This window comes from Colossoma macropomum, unplaced genomic scaffold (assembly GCF_904425465.1).
Source record: "Colossoma macropomum unplaced genomic scaffold, Colossoma_macropomum, whole genome shotgun sequence".
In the NCBI taxonomy this organism is placed as follows: Eukaryota; Metazoa; Chordata; class Actinopteri; order Characiformes; family Serrasalmidae; genus Colossoma; species Colossoma macropomum.
The window spans coordinates 22,397,772-22,421,913 of record NW_023494786.1 but is presented as its reverse complement, the minus strand read 5'-3'; the positions used below and the strand labels follow the sequence as shown (position 1 = coordinate 22,421,913).

Sequence of the window (24,142 nt, the reverse complement as noted above, 5' to 3'; positions counted from 1 at the left end):
ATTTTTCTATACCTGATTTTACAAAATAGAAACAAAATATGCCAGTAAAATACAGTATATTCCAATTTTGTTCAAGAAATTTACCTGTATAAATGTAAAGCTCTTTGTGTAAGCCACATGTACACTGTGCTTTCCTACTGATTCAATTCTTGTTCTATGTTCTACATGTTCTATGTTCAACCAGTTCTGGGTTGTACAGTGCAGATTTCCACATTGCAAAATATGATAAAAGACATTACAAATCTCCAAGTTAAGAAATCTAGTGAAACCAGCTGAAAACAGACAATGATAGCAACTTGTGGAGTGTCAGATGGCATTTGGCATATACTCAGTTCCAGCAACAGTACATCACAGATTGAAACAGTAAGCAGTGCGGAAGTCCTGAAGTGAATAACTCTTTTTTCAGTTTATTCTACCGTTGAAAAGTTTGGAATTGCTTGTCTTACTAGTAATTGTTATTTGATAATAACTTATACAGTTTAGAGTGAAATGTTATAAGCTAGACACCAAAACTAGTCACCAATGTACCGTATTTTGGGAATATCAAAATGTTCTGACAAACAGCAAATGTTCTTAAATAATAACATGCAATTGTTGGCAAAATTTGAACAACTCTGGTCAAATGGCATGTTTTGTTGACTTATACTGATGTTTTGTCTAAGTGCAAATACATTAACACATCCTCTACAGGGAACAATTTTTAATATGCCTTTTTTTGCAAATTTTAACATACTGAAAAAAAAACAAAATATTAAATGTGCCATAACTTTTGCACAGTTTTATGTTTTATTTTATGTTTTATACAGTTAAATCCATCAAATAAACAGTAACTGTGCATAAAAATGTGCAGAAGTGTGTTCTCTGTAGAGATAATGAGGCGAAGAGCTCACTTATTTTTCCTCAGAAAACCATCAAAATATGTCATTCGACCAGCGCCCAAAGTTTTGCATTTGAGTGTATATATGTGTGTGTGACACATTAGTCATTTCTTGTTACAAAATGTGTATGAATAGTTATTTGATCAGTGAGATTTGGACACATTTGAAACCTGTAATATTAGCATCATATTTCAGTAACTATATGCATGAATCTGCAACAAAATTGTTTTTTGAAAACAGTGATTCCAACTTTTGAACAGTAGTGTCTGTATGACAAACACCCTCATACGCACACTACTAAACTGCTCGTAGTTTCTCTGAGGTAGACCACAGACAGGACCTTCATCAAAGCCAGTTCCTCAAGTCTGTCTGGTCTCCTGGTCTTCTCTCATCATCTGGTCTGAAAATGCAGAATTAATGTTCAGCTGTCAAAGTCACAAAAAGCATTTTAACAAGACAGATGAATCTATCTAAATCTATCACAAAGCTGCAAGTAAGAGTGAAGGACTGAAGCTTGGCTTACTCTAGTGGCACAGGTGGGCCCACTGTACCCCGGGCGACAGTGGCAGTAGTTGGGCAGCACACACCTTCCTCCATGGAGGCACTTATTCTTGCAGATGGCTGAGACAGTTACCGCATTCATTAAAATCCATTAGATTCAATGCCACTGTTAGTTTCTTTGATACACTCACATATTCACATACATCTCAAGCATCTGGAGCCAGGAACAGCCTTACTTGTCATTATCTATCTAAAAACATGTCCAGTTCCAATCAAAATTCCAAGTTTTTGAACTGAATATACTGCACTAGAGGTCAGCTATTAATAGGACATTAACTGGACTTACGATTCTGGCATTGCAGGCCCTCCCAACCAGCAGGACAGTGGCAGGTATTCGGACCCACACATTCACCTCCATTTTTACATTTCTGTAAGCACACCGCTATATAAAGAACAGAGATCACATATATTATGTTTAATATATTTATTATTACACATACAGTATTCAAAATGTTTTTGAATGTTGCTCAAAATAAGTGAAACCACTACTGAAAATATTCAGTTTTTCAAACTTGTATCAAAAGTCATAACATGGCAAACATACAGTAGCATTCAGAAGTTTGGAATCCTGTTAAGAATTGCTGTTATTTGATTCAATGACAACTTACACAACATAGATTGACATACTAAAAGCTACATACCACATTTTGAGATTTTCAAGTCTTTTTTTCAGTATTTCAAGTTCTTTGGGAACACCAAGAGGTAGTTAAATGATAAATACTGTACAGTAATTATTTATTTTACTTGTGTACTTATAATGTATATTTCTTGATACATTATATGTCTGAGATTTGATCACCACATTTCCAATATGAGACATTCTGAATGTTACTTTTATTATTCTCAATGTTTTACAGCTTTCTTGGTCATTACGGAATCAAGTACAGCTCTGCTCATCATACTGGATACATCATTATTTAATATAAATGTAATTTATTTTATTTTTGTACCTGCAACAACATTTCTTATTGTATTATTATTGAAAACAGTGATGCCAAGCTCTTTAAATAGAGGAGGATATTTTATACATAAAAGTTCACTCACGGATGTTGCAGATGCTTCCCCGCCAACCAGAGGCACAGGAACAGGTGTTTGGACCCACACACTTTCCTTTGTTCATGCACATGGGATCACACACACCTAAATACAAACACAAAGATTTTGCACATGCAGTTGGCTAGCCATAAAAATCACATCGGAAAACAAGTTGATTTCCTGGTTGTTCAGACAAAAGTCACTGTAGAGTTCAAGGTAGCAGAAATCCAGACTAAACCACTGTCTATGCTTGTTAATTGCCAGATATTAAACAGTGTATCATGCCTGCCAGTAAATACCAAACTCACTTTTTTGGCATCTCTTGCCAGTGTAGCCTTCAGGACAGGAGCACACGTTGTTTCTCATGCACTGTCCGCGGTTTTTGCAGGGTGGGCTGCACACAGCTATAACACAGAACACAGTGTGCCATTTCAGTTTGGTCACTCATAAAAATGTTACACATTGAAAATATAATAAAGGCCAGTGACCATCTTTATTTATTAGGTTTCCAGTCAAAACCACCACTGCCAAGTTATTCATTTAGTCATTTTTCAGTAGATTTTTCTGAACACATCAGATACAAGATAATCCACTTGCATTAGGAGGGAGGCCAAAGGAATATAAGTGTCCAAAAAATGATTAAAACTTATTGAGAAAATGGCACTCTCAATAGTACTTAAAGCTTTCATTTTTCAGAGAAAGGAGAAAATCAAGCTCCACTCTTGATTCAGATTTTAAAAAATCACAGGTGTTTCTGTTAATACTTCCACTGTGAAAGGACAACTCAACACTATGAGTCTGACAGGATTTGTAGATGTTAAGAAGCCCTCACAGGGAAAAAAAATAGACAAAAAAATTGTAAACCAAACAAAGAAGCTGCTGGTGTTCTCAAAGTGACCACCCCATCGTCCAGAGCTCAATATCATTGAATGTGTTTGGGAATAATTGGATCATGAGAAGCAGATAATGCAACCAACTTCTAAGACTGGGCTTTGGAGCTGTGGATAAGCGTCCTTGCAGATTTCTTTGGAAAACTAAAAGAAAGTCTAATGAAAAGAATGGAAGGCAAAAAAGGGTGAACACACTAAATACTGGAAAAAAAAACACTTTCTGCTTTTTCCTTATACTAAAAAATGACTAATTTATGTTCACATTTTGGAACACAGTGACAACACATTGCAATTTATTTTCTTCTTTAGGCACTCTTCCCTTTACACCAATCACAACACACTGTGTACAGTGTTGTCACTGTATTAGCAAAGAGAAGCTTTACACAATTTTTTACACATATCATTGTACATTATCACATTAATAAATCTTGGTGATAAAAAAATTAATGTTAAATGCTTATGTCACTTACTATTAGATTAAACTAATTGTCAATTAGCTCTAAATAGTCATTAACAACAGTGATGTTCTTGCGCTATACCTATTTGGCACTGTGATCCATAAAAGCCAGTGGGACATGCACAGATGTTAGGCTTAATGCAGGTGCCGCCATTCAGGCACACAGGCTTACAATCAGCTGAAAGACAAACAAATTGCAAATGATCATAATCAATTATGTTGTTGGGATGCAGCCTAGACTGGAATGCAAAACAAGTGTGCGGGTAAATTAAACCCACCAAAATGTCTGTTGAAAACACATCATGAGGAAGAGAAGAGATACGGTACCTGAGTTACATGTTGGTCCGTACCAGCCTGGCTTACACTTACACACGTCAGGAGATACACACTCCCCGCCATTCTCACAGTGTCTGTTACACACCACTGAACACATACAGACACCAGAAACAAAGTGCAGTCATGTGCATTAAGAACAGCTGAGAAAATGAAAATGTAAATTTTTGTATTGTACAGTAACTGCATCTCACTGCAACCAATTCACTGCATCTCACTGTCTGAAAGATGTTATCTATTAAAGCAAAACACACTGCAAGACATATAACACTCACTAATTTCACAGCGTGGCCCCACATAGCCATAGGGGCAAGTGCACAGGTTTCTGGACAGACAGCTGCCTCCATTTTCACATGGTGGATCACAGTTCACTGAATAACAAAGTAGAGACCAACAACACAGTGACTTTCAGCTACACACACACAGCTTCTTAAATTACCTTTTCCCATTTTTGTGGTCTACTGTAAAAGTAGCAGGGTATTTGAACAAAAATATAAAAAACACAAATTCCCTCTTCTTGTTGGAAGGACACCTGTACACCTATAGGCCAGGTGAAGGCCCTGCTGCTGTTAACCCCCCTAAACTGCAAGGAATGGTACAACAATACAATGGGCCAACCCTTAAATTGTTCATTTTCACAAGTACAACACTTAAATCTTAGTTGCCAAATAATTTATAGCAGTTACTGAATAATAAGATTACAAAATGAAGAAAATTCCCACATTTTTTCAAAGTTTCTGCATAATTAAACCATTATATATTATATATGACATATACTCAATATATTATATATAACATATATAGTCAATCGAAATGGTGTAACATGGAAAGCACCACTGTAGAGAAACTTCTTGAGTCAGTATTGTTCACAGTGGTGGTGAAAGGAACCAGATGTTTGAAGAGATTATTGCCTCTATAAGCTTCCTCACAGAACGTTATTACTTGAAATGGTTCTGAGTATGACATCTAATTCCTGTGACATTATTTTGTGATAGTTTTGGACTAAAATGTACGTTTAATCCCTTTTCACAGGAGCCATAAAATGCAATTCCAGCCTGTTTTGAAGGTCTGAATTTGAATATTTGTTATACAATTAAAATTGAAATTTTAAAAATGTTTTAATTCAAGTGAAATTATATTTTGAATTAAACTATTTTATTTGATTATATTACTTAAAAAAAAAATCAATTTCCACGTCGGAATGGCCACTAGGTGGACAAGCAGGGTGTTGTGGCAAAATCGTACCATATAGATTCACGTCTAGATTCACTGATCATTTTGGATAGTAAGTAAAATGGCTTTATATGTTGTAGACATTGTACAGCCTGGTTCCTGTCACACATGAAATGTGAGTTGGTAAGTCGTTCTACAATGCACCATTTCACATTAAGCCACTCTAAATTACTTTGTATATCTCAGCAACTGACATTTGAACAATCAGTGGAACTCCTCTTAATAACTGAATAATACACCTAATGCAGATTAAGTTCAACAGTTCTAAGGTTTTAAAAGGTTTTAAAACAGTTAAGACAGTAATTTATGTCTATGACAGTGCTCACCCTCCTCACAGGTTGGGCCACTGTATCCTGCAGGGCACTCACAGATGTTGGGCTTTACACACTTCCCTCTGTTCTTGCAGTCAGGACGACAAACAGCTGCCAAGAGGAAATCAATATCATGGTTTGAAAGGTGGTGTATTGTGTGTAAAGGTTTATGAAAATTGTTGGCTAGTAGGTGGAATGTGACTCACCAATGTGGCAGTTGTAGCCGGTGTATCCTTCTTTGCAGGTGCAAGTATTAGGCAGAGTGCACTCCATGTTCTCACCACAATGGTAGCGACATACCGCTGTGCACACAAGACAAAGTCACAAAGTCACAATCAGCTACATGTTAAAATATTACAGATGCACAGTGATATCACGATCATAACAATATCAACAGATAATTGCTTAAAACGTATTGGCACTCAATGGATGTTTAGATTTGATTAATACTTCAAATCGATATTTGATGCTTTTATTGTACTTCAAGTCATGCTGGGCTACTGTGCTAAAATGTCTGCATGGTATTCATTGTACTGCATTTGCTACTCTACAGAAATAAATGTCCTACTTCTGTGTGCTAATGCTAATGCTAATTTGTGCAGATTTACTTCTAAATTTATATGTTTTATAAATGGTTATGTATTGGCACTGGCAGAATTGTACATAAACAATATTGGATATTGGCATTGTCCCCCATGTCTCATAATAGTGCATCTCTATAAAACATGCCTGTCAATTACATGTCAATACCACATGCAACATACAAGGTCCTGAGTTTATTAACTATGTAATAAGCCTAGAGTTAAAGGAGTTAATGGGCTAAATTACAGAATAACATTTAAACCTGTGCTTCAGATTACTGGTGACTAAAACTGTATATATTATGACAATCCCCGATTTCTGCATTTGGGTTAGCCTTAGGAGTTAGCGCTAACCTTTGCAGGTGATTCCATCCCCATTATAGCCATGGGGACAGCGGCCACACTTGAAATGTCCAGTGGATGTAGGCTCACAGGCCACACCCGAGAAGCAGGGGGAGTCTGCACAAGTCCTGCCATCCTCAACCAACACAGGCACAAATTCCTCCTCATGCAGCTGCTCTCCAGTCCCAGAAGCTTTATAATGATCGATAGTCTGGTCAGTACTGCTTAAAGAGGTTTTTCTGTTAGTGAGCGATGGTCTCTTCTTGCTAGGGGGAGGTCTTTCAGATCTCACAGAGGGTTCAGCAGCTTTCTGAGAGGTGGAGGAAGTGGGGGAAATGACTTCAGGCCTGTCCTTTTCTCTAGTGCCTGGTGTTTGCCCTGCAAAACACTGAAGGTCAGAAGGCCAAGCTTGATGAACTGAAATAATGAATGCTGATAGCATCACACTATTTTTCCAAACTTAATTCCAAGCATTTCGCACTACAGCTTTTCATATGTTATTCCATCATTATGCTATTGGCACTCACTGTTTGCTGATCTTGAGGTGCAGGTTTGCCCATTGCCATGGAGTCCTGGGGGACAGGGACCACAAACATAGCCAGCAGACGTGTACACACTCTCAAAGCACTGGACTCCTGGATGACAGGGCCGACTGGAGCATGGGCTCTGAGCTACTGAGCAAGCAGACAGAATAAAAAACATTAACGATGGAAGGCAAGCAGAACAATGGAGAGATATATATATAAAGGCTATGGTCAAGTGATTTGAGACCAAACTACTTTCAGACGTTCTTGATCTTAGGTGACTGAGCATTTAGTATCAATACATTTTTCAACATATACTTTGACAAAACAGAAGAATTTTAAGTGTAATTTGTAATATTCCCATTGTTTTATGTTGAGGTAAATTATCCTACCTCGCCCAAGGTTGGGTTTGGAGAGCCCAAACTTAACTCCCCTGTCAGCTCCCAGGTCTTCTCTATCCACATCAAGGCCCGATTTACCTTTCAAAACAGGATGAGTGAGTTCTGTTAGAATACGTTCCGTTAATTAGAATGACTTTAATAATGGTCATGATACCAAAGTAGTATTTGTGCACAGTGTTCTCTCATAAGCCTCCTAGGTCCCCATGGTGAACACATTTTATACCTCTTTTTACATTTTATTAGCTTTTTTTAAAATTGTATCTTAGTAGAAAAATTATATCCATTAAATTATTAATAAAATTACGTACACTATATTAATCATGTCTATTATATTATTAGAAGTTATGTGCAGATTCTAAACTATCAATACTATATTTGTGTTTGTTACAAAACAAAAATCTTTACATTTTTGCTGTTTTTGCAATTTTCTTACATCGAAACAAATGGAAAGAAGGCAGATTGGAACCTGTTGGAATGTAAATGTAACATTATGTCCAACACCCCATTCTTATTAGTGAATTTGGATGCATTAAGGTGCACAACAGACAACAGAACAGGATGCTCCGGAGCAGATGCACATAAGCCTATGGTCATCATGTCCAATGCAAAGCGTAGGCAAGAGGAGTTCATCCATCATCAATACCAGAGCTCACTAGTGCTTCTGCTGTTGAATGCAATCAAATCCTCACAGCAATGTTCCAACATTTAGTGTAAAGCCTTCTCTGAAGAGTAGAGGCAGTTATTGCAGCAGAGTGGGACAAACTCCTTTTGAATACTCTTGATTTTGGAAATAACATTGGATGAGCAGGTGTCCACAAAGTTTTGGCCATATAGTGTAACTGTGTAATTAATTGTCATTAAAGATTAAATTGTAATGCGTAACAAAAATGTTATGACAATAATAACTCCATAGTACTTAGATTTAGGATTAAACTGAAGGCTTTAGTAACCTTAAACTGCAGATTTCTCAAGGGTTAAAGAGAGAGATAACAGAAAAGAACTCACGGCTGCAGCTTCTTCCATCCCCAATGAGGTGGTCAGGGCAGGGTCCACACTTAAATGACCCAAGTGTGTTTTCACAGGCAACTCCAGGGAAACATGGAGCTAACAGACACTCATCAATGTCCTCCTCACATATCACACCTGCCAGACAAACAGCATCAGAAGGACTAAACTGAAGCCAAAAATGTATTTATTAAAGCTATAGGAACATATGCCACAGTCTCTTTTACACAAAGTGATTTGGTTGAGATAATGTATTTACCGGTGAAACCCTCTGGGCAGCGACATGTGAAAGAGTTCAGCCCATCTACACATTCACCCCTCCGGCATGGGTTAGATTTGCAGTCATTCTTATCAGTCTCACATCTCTCTCCCTCTAGACCAGCTGGGCACACACACAGGTACTCTCCACTGCCAGGAGGGAAGTTAATGTTGGTAACACAGGAGGCTCCATGATGGCACTCACACTGACGAACTGAAACCTGTGAGATATGTGGTTAAATCACTCAGATAAAGCAGTCAGTCAAAGAGCAGTGTTTTTTATGCAGTCACAAGTCAAAGGTCGAGATTATTTAGCACAAGAGACACTGACAGACTCTGCAAAAGCCAGAAACCACCCTTCTTTTACTTACTGTCCAGTCAAAATGCAGTTAACATCAGGTTTCTTCCACTGTTGAGAGGAGTCCCATTTTCTCTATATTTTTATAATGTTTTTGAACTCCAGTTTTGGAAAGTACTGTTTTTCACATATTTTCATTTGACTTTCTTCTTCCTTATGCAAGTGGATTATCTTAAATCTAATCTCCTCAGAAAGATCTCCTGAAAAACGTCTTGTTCTTTCTGGTATGTTTAACTGGAAATTAAATAAATAAAGGGTGGTCTCTGACTTTTGTACAGTGGTCTGAAAAGACCAAGAGAATTTATTATATAATATGTGATGTGATTTAGGTAAATGAAATGATGTGCAGATGTGCAGTTAGAACATTTAATTAACAAACATTAGGATATTCGTTTAAAACTAGATATGACAGAAATAATGTAGAAACCTTAGATACATTCATATTGCAGGAAGCCACATGGCACCCCCTCGTGGTCATGAAAAAAATATACACATGCATGATGAATATATAGCATAAACAGCAGGTAAACAACACTGAGACTAGTTTCAGTCTTAATGTCAAGTTAAATGAAATCTTGCATGTTAAAAAGTAATGTAGTAAAAAATGCTTTGAAGTTAAAAACTGAAGATATTAATTGTAATTGCTTTGTTTAGACTGCTTTATCTGATCATCGTAGACAAAAATCCTCAAACATTATCTGAAGAGATAAAAAAGATTCCCTGAGATCCAGAGGCATCTAAAGGAAACTCTTCTAGAACAAATGTTCATCATAAGGCTTACCTTAACCGAATAGCCAAATGGCTAACCTAGACCAAGTGTGCCTTCCTCACTCACCTCTACTGTGGCCTGAGTCTCTGCATTACAGTCATCCGTTACGGCCAGTTCAAAGGTCACAGGGGAGGATGACAGGGCTTTCCAAATGAGCAAACCAGCAGGAGAGAGAACCGCATTTCTAGGTCCTGACACCAGTGTGAACAGAACTGTAGAACCTTCAGGGTCAGTGGCTAAAAACTGGTACACAAAGTTTTCCCCATAAAATGTCCGCAGGTGGGTTTGCTCTGAGTGGAACACTGGAGGCTCGTTTTCTGGAACATAATGAGAGAAACCTAAAGCTGCACATTACTGTGTACACTTAGGTCTTGATGTTGATTACACCACTAAACAGAGTCCAGGGCCAAGAGCCATATGTGCAAAGCTCACTTAATTACTACCCATTGTAAACAACCATAAATGTTTACATGACTGCCTCTCCAGATTACTAAGGGAGTAAATGGCATTCCTCTTTAATTCAGGAAACTGTGTAGCTGAACATACCATTACTGTAAGAGCATGAAAAATGCCAGCTTTAGGTTACACTGATGGAGATGAGTGGCCCCAGAGTATATACAGTAGTGGTCAGACAGAAATATGGGTATCATAGAGGATTTTTTTTTTAGATTAAGCTGTGTCTCTAGACCTTACTCTCACTGATGGACCAGGTATATTTGGCAAGCTCAGGCCGACAGGTAAGGCACGGGCTGCTGGGACTGCGCTCGGCTTCTCCATAACACTGGCCATCAATGTTACAGCTTCTGTTCTGAGGATGTGAAGCAGACAAACCAAGGAACAACCACCAATAAGATTATTCAGATTACTGCAGTGAAACACACCCTTCAAATACAGTGATCAGAGGAGGGTGGAGAAGCCCAGACCCAGACTCATAAATGTAAATTGGTTTTATATATATATATATATATATATATATATATATATATATATTATATATATATTATATATATATTTTTTTTTGATCAGTTACAATTACAAAGTATTTTGTTGCTGTCCAGACAAAAACATGCATCTCCAAAACAGCAACTTTACAGAAGAAGGCAAAAACATTCTCAACTTTTAAGTGAATTTGGAGCATTTCTATTGGTCCATTCATCATGACATTTTCAGATGACGTAAAGGGCAGCTCCTGAACTGAGTGAATATACATAATGAACATTAAAGGCTACGTCAACAGCTGGAAAAAAAAACTTACTAAATCATTCATCTTTGATCACAGAAAACAATGTAAACACATTCCTGTTGGCCACACACTTAATGGCTTGGGATCAGTTCTGTGAAAACATTTAACTTCTAACATTGGCCAACAGGACCAATAGGACCAGCTCAAAGCATTTTAAGTACACTTCTGGCCAGTTTTATGCTCTTTTATTTATAGGCAAAAGTAGCTTCATACAGGACCAAAAAAGCTTAACTTAAAGGTAATAAACTACACACACCTTCAAAGTGCAGTGAACCCCACTGCTGAGTGTGCACTCTTGACATGTTCCATCAAACAGAGTAAGAATCTTGGCATTGCTGAAGCTGTAGCCATCATTGGAAACCTGTAAACACAAACAAAAACAATGGGAGCTTGCAACCGCAACACAGAAACACTTCACTTCAACACAATCCAAAAAACTCAATACTCTGTTTTTTAAACCACTGGATAATGCCTTTAGTTTGTCACTTTTTATGATAAATGGACCAATAGAAATGACCATAAATCACTTTTCATAAAATTTTAATACATTAATGTGCATTTACACTGATCAGCCACAACATTAATACCACCTCTTTGTTTTGACACTCACGGTCCATTTTATCAGCTCCAGTGACCATATAGGAGCACTTTGTAGTTCTATAATTACAGACTGTAGTCCATCTGTTTCTCTGTATACTTTGTTACCCCTTATTTTTCCTGTTTTTCAATGGTCAGGACCCCCACATGACCACCACAGAGCAGGTACTATTTGGGTGGTGGATCATTCTCAGCACTGCAGTTACACTGATGTGGTGGTGGTGTGTGTTAGTGTGTGCTGCACTGGTACAAGTGGATCAGACACAGCAGTGCGACTGGAGTTTTTAAACACTGTGTCCACTCACTGTCCACTACATGAGACACACCTACCTTCATGGTCCACCTTGTAGATGTAAAGTCAAAGACAGCAGCTCACCTGTTGCTGCACAGTTTGTGTTGGTCATCCTCTAGTCCTTCATCAGTGGCCACAGGACACTGCCCACAGGACGCTGTTGGCTGGATATTTTTGGTTGCTGGACTATTCTCAGTCCAGCAGTGACACAGAGGTGTTTTAAAGCTCCAGCAGCACTGCTGTGTCTGATCCACTCAGACTAGCGCAACACACACTAACACACCACCACCACGTCAGTGTTACTGCAGTGCTGAGAATGATCCACCACCCAAATAATACCTGCTCTGTGGTGGTCCTGTAGGGCTCCTGACCATTTAAGTACAAAGTAAAAGAGGCTATCAAAGTCTGCGGAGAAACAGATGGACTACAGTCTGTAACTGTAGAACTACAAAGTGCAGGAGGTGTTTTTAATGTTATGGCTGATGGATGAAAGGTGAAATGGAAACACTCTTCTTCTCCAATAGAGTTACTGTTTTTGTGACAGTATTTTAAGTGGCATTATTCTAAAAGTGCTGACTCGCCTTGATTTGCCAGCGAGTTACTGGTGGATGTGGGCCATCAGCAGACTGCATGTCTTCTACAGGGAGCTGACAGTCTAATGCAGAAGAGCTGAGGAACGATGCAGGAACCATCAGAGGATCACCCAGTGACCACTCACCATCTACTACCTGTACAAACAGCAAACATAAAAAGGTTCTGTAAAAGGTTTCATTATCCTAACACATCAGTCCCTCACTCATAACTATCTAAATACGTACTGAAAAATAATTTGATAAGAGAATAACTGAATTATATGAATAGTTGAAAAATAACCTTTGATATGCATATTGCAGATATTTGTAAGAAGAATATATTAAGAGTTACAGAAATCAGTTTTTCCTCAGTCAAACTGGATGGGAAGAAAAATCTCACCTTCTCCTTCATAACCTCACATTTCAGTTCAAAAGCGTTTCTGAAGCCCTGTCCCAGAACTCGGACAGCAGAACAGGAGCTGTGTCCAACATCACATAGTCCTCCACCCTCCAGCTCAGTGATCTCTGGGGACTCATCTGAAAAAAACAAAGAAACAGATGATATGTACCAGAGATGCCAACAGAGCTTTCATAAACTAACATGAGTCTGAACGTAATTATATATGATGTGGTGCGTAAACAAATATATCTACTGTTGGAAATACTGTTCCATTTTCCCAATATGTACACAGAATGCCTCACACAGTCATGTGAAAAAGAAAACATCCTCAGTCAAATTACTTGTTTTTTTTTTCTACTTTTCTAAATCACTCTAAGTTAACACATCCTTAACAGGGAACAAACTTGAACATGTCATTTTCCTGCAAATTTCAGTACGTGTTTCAACGTTCAATGCAATGGAAAAAAATGACTGGTGATGGTAAAAAAAAAAAAGGTTTGCATTTTTCGTACCTTTTAACACCCACAGCTCTATAGGAATTATTATCATTTTTCTATACATTAAATTTACATTACATAATTATTTTCAGTGTATATTACAACATATTTACATGCTAAACTGCATTGTTAGTTACACCATTAATTACATTTACATTCTGCATAGTACAAGTTTTTTTATGCAGTACAAGACTGTATGCTTTCACCTAGTTCAAGTCATAAAATATTTCCTTTTCTACTTACAAACACAAATGTGGTATTGATTGAAAGTTCAGAATCACATTTTTTATGCTTGGTTCTAAGCAGCTATGACAAATAAACAAAATGCAGGAAAAGGCATTTTACGGTATACATGCCATGGGGGACCTAGGAGGGCGTTTACTTGTTTCACAGAACATTTGCCTGCCTCTACACTCACCAGAGACAAGGCTGCAGTCATATGAGCCAAACCCAGGGAAGCATGTGCAGCCCCGCTCGGTGCACTGTCCATTGCCACTACAAAGGTTAGGGCACCTGAGGAACGTTAGTATACTGCGGAGCTCCTCCCTTCTTCCCACCTCCTCCACTAGTCTCCTCTCACACTCGTTCTCCAGCAGGGGCACAGTGCCTCCCAGCCAGGCCCGGTCATCCTTCAGCTGTAGGTCCAGCACACACATTTCAAGGGCCTGCTCCATCACTCCAGCCAGGAGATCACCACAACCCAGTCCAGCAGTGGAGTTCCGCAGGGCTCCCTCGCAGAGTTGCCGGGCAGCCGGCTCTGTCAGGCCAGACTCAGTGGGCCAGGCTGGTGCGGACGGCTCAGGCTGGTTAGATACAACATGGTCCTCAGGGAAAAAATAGGTAAAGGCCTCCAGGTCTGATTGACTTAGACTCTGATAGGCTGAGGAGGAGGAGGAGGCTTGTTTGTGGGTCTGGCGCCTTCCTTGGCCCCTGGCGTTGTTTTGGATGCTTGTCCCATCTCTCCATGTCTGAGGATTTTGTCTAAGCCTGTCCAGAGGAACAAGGGATTCCCTGAAAGGCTCCCTAGAGCTGATGTAGTCCACTGTGACATCCAGAGCAGGGATGATGGAAGGAGAATGGAGGCGTGCCAAATGAGAGCAGGGGGAGGGGCTAAACTGAGGTCGGGCTCTAAGGCTTGACTGGCGGGGCTCCTGATTACAGTGGCAGTAGGGCTGGATGTTCTGGGTGCCTTCATAGGGTGGGACTTTGTCAAAAAGGCTGGTGCTTGGTGTTTGCCTAGCAAATGACACACATGCTTCTTAAAATCTCACAGTTACAGTTAAAGCCAGTAAAAGATTTACACTGAATGACAAATTTAAAGAGGGAAACAGCATTTTATAAACAAATTCATGAAAATTCATGCCTCATCATCAGTGATTATTTAAGCCAGCTAAGTGCAATGATGTTGTTGTGATGTTTTGTTTACAAACTATACAACTGTTCATCAATTAAATCAATAATTTGTTAAACTAGAAAGAAAGAAAGAAAGAAAGAAAGTTCCTAAATCTATGGTTAACAAAAAGTCCTAACCACCTCCATGTGTTAATAAAAGAAGTGCTGTCTTCCACGGCCTCTCCTCCCTCCTTGTGGTAGTCATTGAGTGGTCGTCCATCAAAGGTTCCACACAGGCCCTCAGTATGGCCCCTATCAGATCCAGGGGCCCTCACAGTCAGGCTCATGCCCCAGTCAGCCACATCTGCCCGCACAAATGCGCCTGAAGAGAATGACAGCTAGAACCGAGAGAGAACATTTAAAGTACTCTAAAGACTATTATTTCCCCAAACATATACGTTTAGCTCTTCACATAAAGATGATTAAATGAAGTGGGAAGTGGGTTAATCTTTTCCTCATATACAAGCCACAGAGACATGGGATGATATAATATTGGCTTCATGGCATCACAGGTTTTGATATTATTACCTACCTACCTTTCCTACCTTAGGAAATTATAACGCCAAAAAATCAACTACAATATGAACAAAATATAACATATAATATAAATATAAAAACATTTGCATGTGCAAATTTGCATGTGCAAATGAAATGTTTGGTTGATTTTAAGTGATATTGATTTTAAGTGAAAGTAACTTATTTTCACTTCTAAAGTAAGTTTTTGCATTTTTTAGAAAATAAACCTGTATTTTTTCTATTTTTATTTTCTGCAACATTTATATTGTGTGAACATTTCATGATACACACTCAGAAAAAAGGCACCAAATTATCATTGTTAAGTTAGGGAACCTAATGGCACCATATTACATTTAAATACATTTTTTTTTAAGTTGCATTGACTCCACACACACCCTGTCTGCTCTCAAGGCTTTTATTTTACTGTTCTGTTTTAAAACAGTAGGATATGAAAACATTTCCCCTGGGAACAATTTCTTTAAGGTACAGAGTTGGACCTTAAAACCACTGTTGTAACTTTGAGGGTACATTTACAATGGTTGCACCTTGATGAACAAAAACTGTACCTGCTTAGTACCTTTTTTTCTGACAGTGTAAATGGACCAATAGAAATGCACCAAACTAATTGGAATACATTTTTCTACATTAACATACATTAAAATTGTCTTTGCCACTTTGTGAAAAGTTGCTATTTTGGAAATGCATTTGTTTTTGGACAGTGACTAGATGAAATCTACATGTATCACCACCACTACTACTGTTTACTGATCAGACTGTAACCATGTAAAATCTTTTTGTTGTGGCATGTGATTTGTAGAGAGACTAACTATAGACTATTAAATTTTACTGTCATTTTTTTAAAAATGTGTTGATCAACTGAATTATTTAAATTGAGTTTGTGTTTTATAGCATGGTTTTTCGTTAAAACTGGTAACTGTCTCATCCCTAAAGCCACGTATTTGCCCAATGTAAACATAACTGAGAGAGTGGAGAAACACAGTAACATTAACTCAATATGAAGAGAAGATTAACACTGTTGACACACAGGTGATATAGTTCAGGGAATGGTGACTTACAGTGACTTTGCGACCCTGATAGGACTCAGTGATGCGGATTCCGCTCTTCACCAGGCTTCCACTCTTCACTGTCAGACGTGGTTTTGTCTCTCCAGCCAACCCATTACACATGTCAAAAGTGATAACACTGCCCCCATCTCCGACTGCAAAGCCACACACACAGGACGTGGGGTGGGCTGTCATACTAGCACACTCCCACTGACGCACGTGCACCTCAAAAGGCCGAGCTGAGCTCCTGTACAGCACAAAAGTGCCTATCTGGATATTATCATATCTCCTAAGAACAAAGACAAATAGCCAAATATCAGCCCTTCATGATTATGAAGACACACCGAAGGAATAAGGATGTAATTATGATTATAGACACATTACTGTACCTGCCATCAAAGGTGATGATGTGTGGATCAGTGAAAACATAACAGTAAGCAGGTGGGATGTCTTTTACAATTATCTGAAAAAAAAACATTAATAAAGCTAATAGATTATATGAATAAATATGTAAAAATATACATATGTAGTATAAATTTTATAAAACAAAACATGATTCAATGATAAATTAGTACAGTTGTATGCAAAGGTTTGGGTACCCCTGGTCAAATGACATATGTTGTTGAATTTCCAAGTAAAAATAAGTGAACACATCCTCTACAGAGAACTTCTGCACATTTTAATGCACAATTCTAATACTGTTTATTTGCTAAATTTAACATATTGAAATAAAAATAAAACAAACGTGGTCTGTACAAATAGTTATGGCACCTTTATATTTTATTGTTTTCCCATATGTTAAACTGTATTTAAGTTTGTTCCTTGTGAAGAATGTGTAAACTATCCAGGGGTGTTCAAACTTTTGCACATGACTATATAATAAACAACATCATTTATTTTTATTTTTCTATTTAGAACATCTTAAAAAAAAGCTGTTCTAAATAGAATAGAATGTTTTTACATTAATAATTAATAAAACTACCTGCACGTTTTGAGGTGTGTATCCATTCCAGAGAAAGTTGGTGTTAACTATAGGCTTAATGTAAATCTGGGTGCTTCTGTCTCCATCTCTGATGGTGTCAGTGACTGGGCTGTAGTGCAGCAGCGCCTGACTGCACACTCCCTCGTGGCATAAAGCCTGAGACAGCTCCACCTCACAGGAGGACAGGACCAGGTCAGCACCTAAAGACTCCTCATCTGAGCAACACACAATATTTTAGTGACCCATAATAATGCATTAGGACAGAATAGACATGTTTGAAATTGACTTAACAAAAGATGTCAATCTGAGGTGTTAAGGTGAACACACATGGATAATAATGATAATGTTCTATGTCAGAAATGCTATAGAGAGAAACACTACAAATGAAATAGGAATAAATGAATGAACAAATAAACAAATGAATTATAGGTTTAAAATTGTTTAAAAGCCCATATCTTACAATTTTCTTCAGTCATAATTCATTTTTACATGACCATTTTCCAACCTCTCTTTATCTCTTAGACTTAAACAGGCTGTTCTGGTTGGCTGCCCTGTATTGCATTTCATTCAAAAAGCAGTTAATGTTGAAACACTCCTTATAACATCAGCGTGAATGGGCGGAGCTAAACTGCTATGGGCCGAACAGGTGGATATATGTACATAAGATGGTTTTCATGACAGCACGAAACCAATGATTTCAAAAGAGACTATTTTTGCAGCTTAGTTTCCATATATGGACTGGCCAAGGCCCTTTGAAGTTACTTCAAAGTAATTCACTGGAATGTGCAGCAAATATTTGTAAAACGTAGTATGAATAACAGAACATTCAATAACGTGCCATAAATATTTCACAAGCACTGCTTAAAGTGCTGTGTATGGTAAGATCAATAGTTTATTTAACCATGTTTATTTTACATAATTTACTGGTAGCAGGGTTGCCTGGAAGGTCCTACTGCTGCAGCAAAAAGCTAAAATTCTGCAAACACTATGATAAATAATATAGTGCTACTTAATAAATAATATACTTTATTGTTCTTTACTATACTGCTTTAAGTGTTGCACATGGGTGAACTTCACAATGATCATTAATTATCCACTTTAAATACAAGGCAATGCAAGGAAAATGCAGTTATAGTCTGAGTGAAGGGTGGTATATATGTGTACCTTGGCTGCTGGTGCTGAGCTGTAATGGAAGTGTGCATGTCTCTGAAATGCAGGGCACAGGCACAGTGCTCTCAATCACCAGCTCATACTCCTTCCCATCCTCTGAGATGGCGGCAAACTCAGGCTTCAGCTAAAACCCAACCAGACCAAAGAAGCTATGATGTTATAAGTTGTGATGCAGTGTCCAATCACACTGAAAAAAAGAATGAAAAGTGAATATGAGGTAACATACCCGAATCCCAGCAAAGAACTCTTCACTCTCCACTGAGAGACCCTGTACATCTGGAACATCCAGAAAGAAACTAGAGCAACTGCAATAGATCTGCACAGAGTGAGAGAGTGAAAGAGAGCAAGGATGGAAAAAGAACATGTTGACAGGGATCAGAGAAAACCACAGTTTATGGTGACCTCAGTTAATGCTGTAGTGGAATCTGGCATCTTAATTCAGTATGCATGCACCTCTATACATTACCTGGTACAAACTCTACAAAAAACAGGTATTTTTGTGGTGCCGTGAAAAAAGTATTTGCCCCCACCTGATTTCTTCTATTTTGCATAAATATTTTGCATACTATTGTGTTTCTGATCTTCATTTACCGAAGGAAAAACACCAACTGGCCCAATATGAAAAAGTAACTTAACCTTAACCTTAAATATTCAATTAACCAATTTATTTGACAATTGGAATCAATTAAACTAGACACAACCGCACAGTATTTACTGTTAACCCTTCTCAATCTAAACATCACTTAAATAGAACCTTTCCAGTAGTGTGAAGTAGGTTAAAAGGCCTCAACAAGCAGTAAAAATTCCAGAAGAGATGACAAGGAAAGTTTCTTAGAATTTCAAAAGCTCCGTCACTCAACTGAACCACAGTGAGAGCCAATATATCCAAAAGGAGAAAACCTGAAACAGTGGTGATTCTTCCAAGAAGTGGCTGGCCTAATAAAATACCTCCAAGAGCGCAGCAATGATTCATCCAGGAAGTCACAAAAGAACCCACACCAACATCTAAGGAAATGCAGGCCTCACTCATCTCAGATAAGGTCAGCTGTCATGATTCCACCGTTAGAAAGAGATCAGGCAAAAATTGTATCTATGGGAGAGTTGCATGGTGAAAACCACTGCTAACCAAGAGGAATGTAAAGGCTTGTCTCACATTTGCCAAAAAAACACCTTGATGACCCCCAAACCTTTAGGAATAATGTTTTGGGGGCAGAAAGAGGTCCTGTTACATCTGGCATAACGCTAACACAGCATTCCACAATAAGAACATCATATAAATAGTAAAACGTGGTGGCAATTTAACAGTGTGGGGATGCTTTGCTGCTTGGGAGCCTTGATGACTTGCCATAATTGACAGAACCATGAATTCTGCTCTCTACCAACAGGATAATCTGAAGCTCTGGAGCAGTTGGGTTATGCAGCAAGACAATGATTCGGAGCTTAAGATAAAGTCATTTTCAAAAATAAATACATTTAAGGTTTTGGAGTAACCTAGTTAAAGTCCTTAACTGAACCCCACTGAGATGCTGTGGCAGGACCCTAAATGTGCAGTTCATGTTCGAACGTGGCTCCAATGTGACTGAATTAAAGCAATTCTGCCAAAAAGAGTGGGACAAAGTTCCACTTTGGACAGCACAGGCTTCAGTCCTTACGAGTCAAAACACTGCAGACTTCAGCACACTGCCTTATTAAGCACATCTAATTCAGCTCATCAGCTAATTTGCAAGGCCTTCATGAACTGAATTTAGATCATTAGATGAGGGTAAACGTTGATGTCTGCAGCACTTTGGCCCCGAAGGTCGCCAGATTAACATGCCTCCTCTACAGCAATGTGAAAGACTAATCCCAGTTATAGGAAGCGTTTGGTTGCAGGTGTTGTTGCTAAAGACGGCACAACCAGTTATTAAGTTTACATGGGGACACACAGTTACTTTTTCAGATGGGTGATACAGGCATTGCAAAACATCTTTCTTTCAAAAAAGGAAATATTTTTTTAAAAATTGTGTTTTGCATTTCCTCATGTTCTTTTTGTCCTACAAATACATTTTTTATGATGATTTCGAAACCATTTAGTGTGACAAATATGCAAATATAGTGGAAATCAGGCAAATGCTTTTTCATGGCACTGTACCTTGTGTCCACACTCACTGGCCATTTTATCAGGTACACCTTCCATGTAAGAGTGCTTTGCTGACTTACAATTACTGACTGTAACTTGTCTGCTTTCCATGTGATCAGAAGGTGGAAATCCTTTTTGTGCTTTATTGTAAAGCACTTTGGTTTTAAATGTGCTATATAAATAAAACTTACTTACTTTCTTACTTAATATCCATCACAGCAGTGATACCAGTGTTAGATACACCTACCTTGTTAGAGACTATAACTCATATTTTGTCTTTTTCCATGCACAGTGTGTGTTAGTCACCTTCTGGTCCTTCATCAGTGGTCAGTTTCTGACCACAGGACAACTGCTAGCTGGATATTGTTATTGCAAGTTCCATCTATATTCCTGTGTTCTGATTCACAGCTTGGCTGTCAGACTCCACACAGACAAAACTGAAGAAACAAATGCATCAACAAACTTGACTGCATTATTATTATTGCATAATACTACTGGAAAAGTAACGTTATTAAACAGTTGGCTCTCAGTCTAGCAGTGAGGTGTTTAAACACACACTAATATGCCATTGTCACGTCAGTGACACTGCTATGCAAAGAATGGTCCACCTTCCAAATAATATCTGGTTTATGGTGGACTTGTGTTGGTCCCTTTCCATAGATGGATGAGGTAGAGAAAAGATAAATCCTGCAGCAACACAGAGGCTACAGTCAGTACATCTAAAGCCATATGACAGATGTAGCTGACAAAATAGCCATTGACTGTTAATACAATGTAACTGTATGTGTATGTAGTGTATGTAGCCACTGATAAAGTGATTTCTCTTTAAAAATGACTGTATTGAGCGGGTACCCTGTCTCCTAGTCGCAGATTGATGCCATCTAGCTCAATGAAGGCAAAGGTCTGTATGGTGGTCTCCTGCCTGAGCTCCTCTTTGCTGCTGTCCGGGGACAGACGCCACCATGTCACAACATAACCCAGAGAACTGTTCCCACTGAGACCATTAAACATGCACTTTAGGTACACACTGGTTCCTGACAGCTCAGCCACGATCTCAGGCACTGAGGGAGATGGGGGCTGCTTATCTGCAGGAGGAAATAAGACAGTTAAAGATTTTATACAATTAATGTCCTCAGTACAAAGTTCCCCACCAGGGTTGCTAACATAGGCAATAATGTGTATGAATCTAATGTATGTTGAGTTTCTAAACAACAAAGGGAAGAAACAAATGGGGAAATGGCTAAGACTGTTCTGAATTTGGGCAACACTGCCAATGAAGGCACAATCAAGGCAAATGGCTAGTAAAAAGAAAGACATCACAATGCCATTTCTACACACATCCTGCTAAAAGTGAAATTAAGCTGTAATTTATAACTGTCTCTAAGCTCTCAAAAGACATGATCATAGTGTTCAGAAGCTCTAGGTGGGTGTGAGGAGGTTTTGCCTGTGCAGTGACTGAGAGCCTCTACTGGGGCCCATCAACACCAGCTGAATGATCACTTATAACCTGGATCCCATGGCAACATCTCAAGCTGCCCCCAACACACAAACACACATGCTAAGCTCATTAAGGAGAGGAACATTCCACAGGCTTGGCAACTCTGGCCCTAATTATTTTGGTGCCTGTATGACCAAGACCTCCTGAAAGACAAATGAAATCTTGAAACAATCCAGATACCAAAAAGTGTTTCAAAAAATCAGAATCAAAAATGAAAGGCAAGTGAATATTCCATGCCTAAAAACATCAATTAACATTCTTAGTAAAAATAGCTTGATAGAACTGAACAAAAGAATGTGACATCAAAACAAGGGTTAAAACTGAAAAATACAGTGCATATTCACAAAGTTCCCCTTAGTTATGTTGTACATAAGTTTTATTATGTTTTATTATAAGATTTTCATCATAAAAACACAAAGTTGCTCACTGGAGTGTTACTGACTACCTAGTCTTAACATTACATGTTATCTAGAGTGATGGCAAGAATGAGACACCAGTTTTAGGCATTGTGCTGGAGATGAACTTGTTTGTGAGTTTTGCAGTTCAGCAGAGTTACAGTCACACCTGATCTGTCCTGTCGTACATAATAATTATTTACATGTACATATAATAATAATAATAATAATAATAATAATATTCAAACATATAATTTTGTATTCAATAAAATCACAATTGACAAATTGTCATTTCAAGTGTTTCTATTTTACTGTCATCTGTCAAAATGTATTAAAATTAAGTAGAATCATTAAGAAATAAACTGAAAGAGGTTTCAACTAACATCTAAACTGTACATTCTTTAAAACCTAGATAACAAATTGATGCCAGATTTGCCAGGGGGGCTTCTTACCACAGGTAGGAAGGCCCACTATTGGGGCAAGAGGGCCATTGTAAATATATTCTTGTTTGTAGCATAACAACGAAGTCTGCTGTTCCAGTTTATTTTCCCTAACAACATCATCATCCTGTAAATGCTAAACTCATGCACAGATATGGTTTAGCTTTACAGTAAACGGGCACTGTGCTTAAGGGGGTGTTTTTCCTAAGTTTCCTCTACATTTTATGTCTTCATAGCTCTGCAAAGCCTGTAAGATGAAATGAGCTGCAATGGCCATGTTATTTGGTTTGCTTACCATTGCAAGTTCCATCTATATTCCTGCGTGCTGGTTCACAGCTCGGCTGTGTGGAGTCCGACATTTCTGTGCATATAAAATTGAATAAATAAATGCATTAACAAACTTGACTGGAAAAGTTATTAAATGTGTTATCTGTGGAATAGTGTGAACCCATATGACTTGCCCTCAGCACAGTAAGCCATACAGCCCTGTGTAGGCTGGAGCAGGTACACGAAGAACTCCCCACAGTTACGCACAGACACAGGCAGCCGGAACAGACAGCAGTCCTTACTGGGTCCATTGAAGAACTGCCAGGTAGCACAAGCGGTCAGCTGCTTTACTTCTAGGGGCTCTGGGAGACTCTCCCCCTCAGCCAGAGAGAGCCAAACAGGAGCCTGGGTTCCACAGTGATTCACCTAGTGAGATCATAGAAAAAAAACAGATATGTCCGATTCTAAGCGTTCTCTGAGAGGGCCAGTAACATACGGCTTTGGAAAAAGATAGCAGTCATATTACAGTTACAGTAAAGCTCTGAATGTGTATATAAACAAAATTATTCCTAACATTCACCAATCCACCTTTGAGATAAAGCAGGCACGACTGAAATCAGTCTAGACTGGAAACAGTAGATTTTTACTCCAATCATGCAGTAAGCAGTTGGTCGATTTGTCTGTGATGCAATTTTATGAGGTAAATAACATGAGCCAAGTAAGTGCACTGGTGCTGCATGTGTATGCTTCTGCTACACCAAC

The 24,142-nt window shown here is 38.5% G+C and overlaps 1 protein-coding gene across 2 annotated transcripts in view; it reads right to left on the bottom strand.

Annotated features, from left to right (window-relative positions):
• Positions 1–818: 818 nt before the first annotated feature.
• LOC118803506 (von Willebrand factor D and EGF domains) overlaps positions 819–24,142 on the bottom strand; it is a 28,013-nt gene continuing 4,689 nt past the window's right edge. Inside the window, exons 3-32 of one of the 2 annotated variants that reach the window (XM_036563999.1) lie at positions 23,575–23,806; positions 23,409–23,474; positions 21,633–21,865; positions 18,888–18,977; positions 18,656–18,785; positions 17,492–17,706; positions 16,899–16,972; positions 16,522–16,798; positions 15,071–15,267; positions 13,956–14,773; positions 13,041–13,177; positions 12,650–12,796; positions 11,436–11,540; positions 10,630–10,744; positions 10,003–10,253; positions 8,811–9,030; positions 8,552–8,689; positions 7,538–7,624; positions 7,149–7,295; positions 6,634–6,999; positions 5,905–6,000; positions 5,714–5,809; positions 4,430–4,525; positions 4,149–4,244; positions 3,904–3,999; positions 2,783–2,878; positions 2,484–2,579; positions 1,726–1,821; positions 1,402–1,499; positions 819–1,278 (exon numbers count right to left, since the gene is read on the bottom strand). In XM_036563999.1, the coding sequence (XP_036419892.1) occupies positions 1,270–1,278; positions 1,402–1,499; positions 1,726–1,821; positions 2,484–2,579; positions 2,783–2,878; positions 3,904–3,999; positions 4,149–4,244; positions 4,430–4,525; positions 5,714–5,809; positions 5,905–6,000; positions 6,634–6,999; positions 7,149–7,295; positions 7,538–7,624; positions 8,552–8,689; positions 8,811–9,030; positions 10,003–10,253; positions 10,630–10,744; positions 11,436–11,540; positions 12,650–12,796; positions 13,041–13,177; positions 13,956–14,773; positions 15,071–15,267; positions 16,522–16,798; positions 16,899–16,972; positions 17,492–17,706; positions 18,656–18,785; positions 18,888–18,977; positions 21,633–21,865; positions 23,409–23,474; positions 23,575–23,806 (4,920 nt within the window). In that variant the 3' untranslated portion in view covers positions 819–1,269. The remainder of the gene's footprint in view (positions 1,279–1,401; positions 1,500–1,725; positions 1,822–2,483; positions 2,580–2,782; positions 2,879–3,903; positions 4,000–4,148; positions 4,245–4,429; positions 4,526–5,713; positions 5,810–5,904; positions 6,001–6,633; positions 7,000–7,148; positions 7,296–7,537; positions 7,625–8,551; positions 8,690–8,810; positions 9,031–10,002; positions 10,254–10,629; positions 10,745–11,435; positions 11,541–12,649; positions 12,797–13,040; positions 13,178–13,955; positions 14,774–15,070; positions 15,268–16,521; positions 16,799–16,898; positions 16,973–17,491; positions 17,707–18,655; positions 18,786–18,887; positions 18,978–21,632; positions 21,866–23,408; positions 23,475–23,574; positions 23,807–24,142) is intronic. The other variant, XM_036564003.1, reaches the window with a different exon arrangement.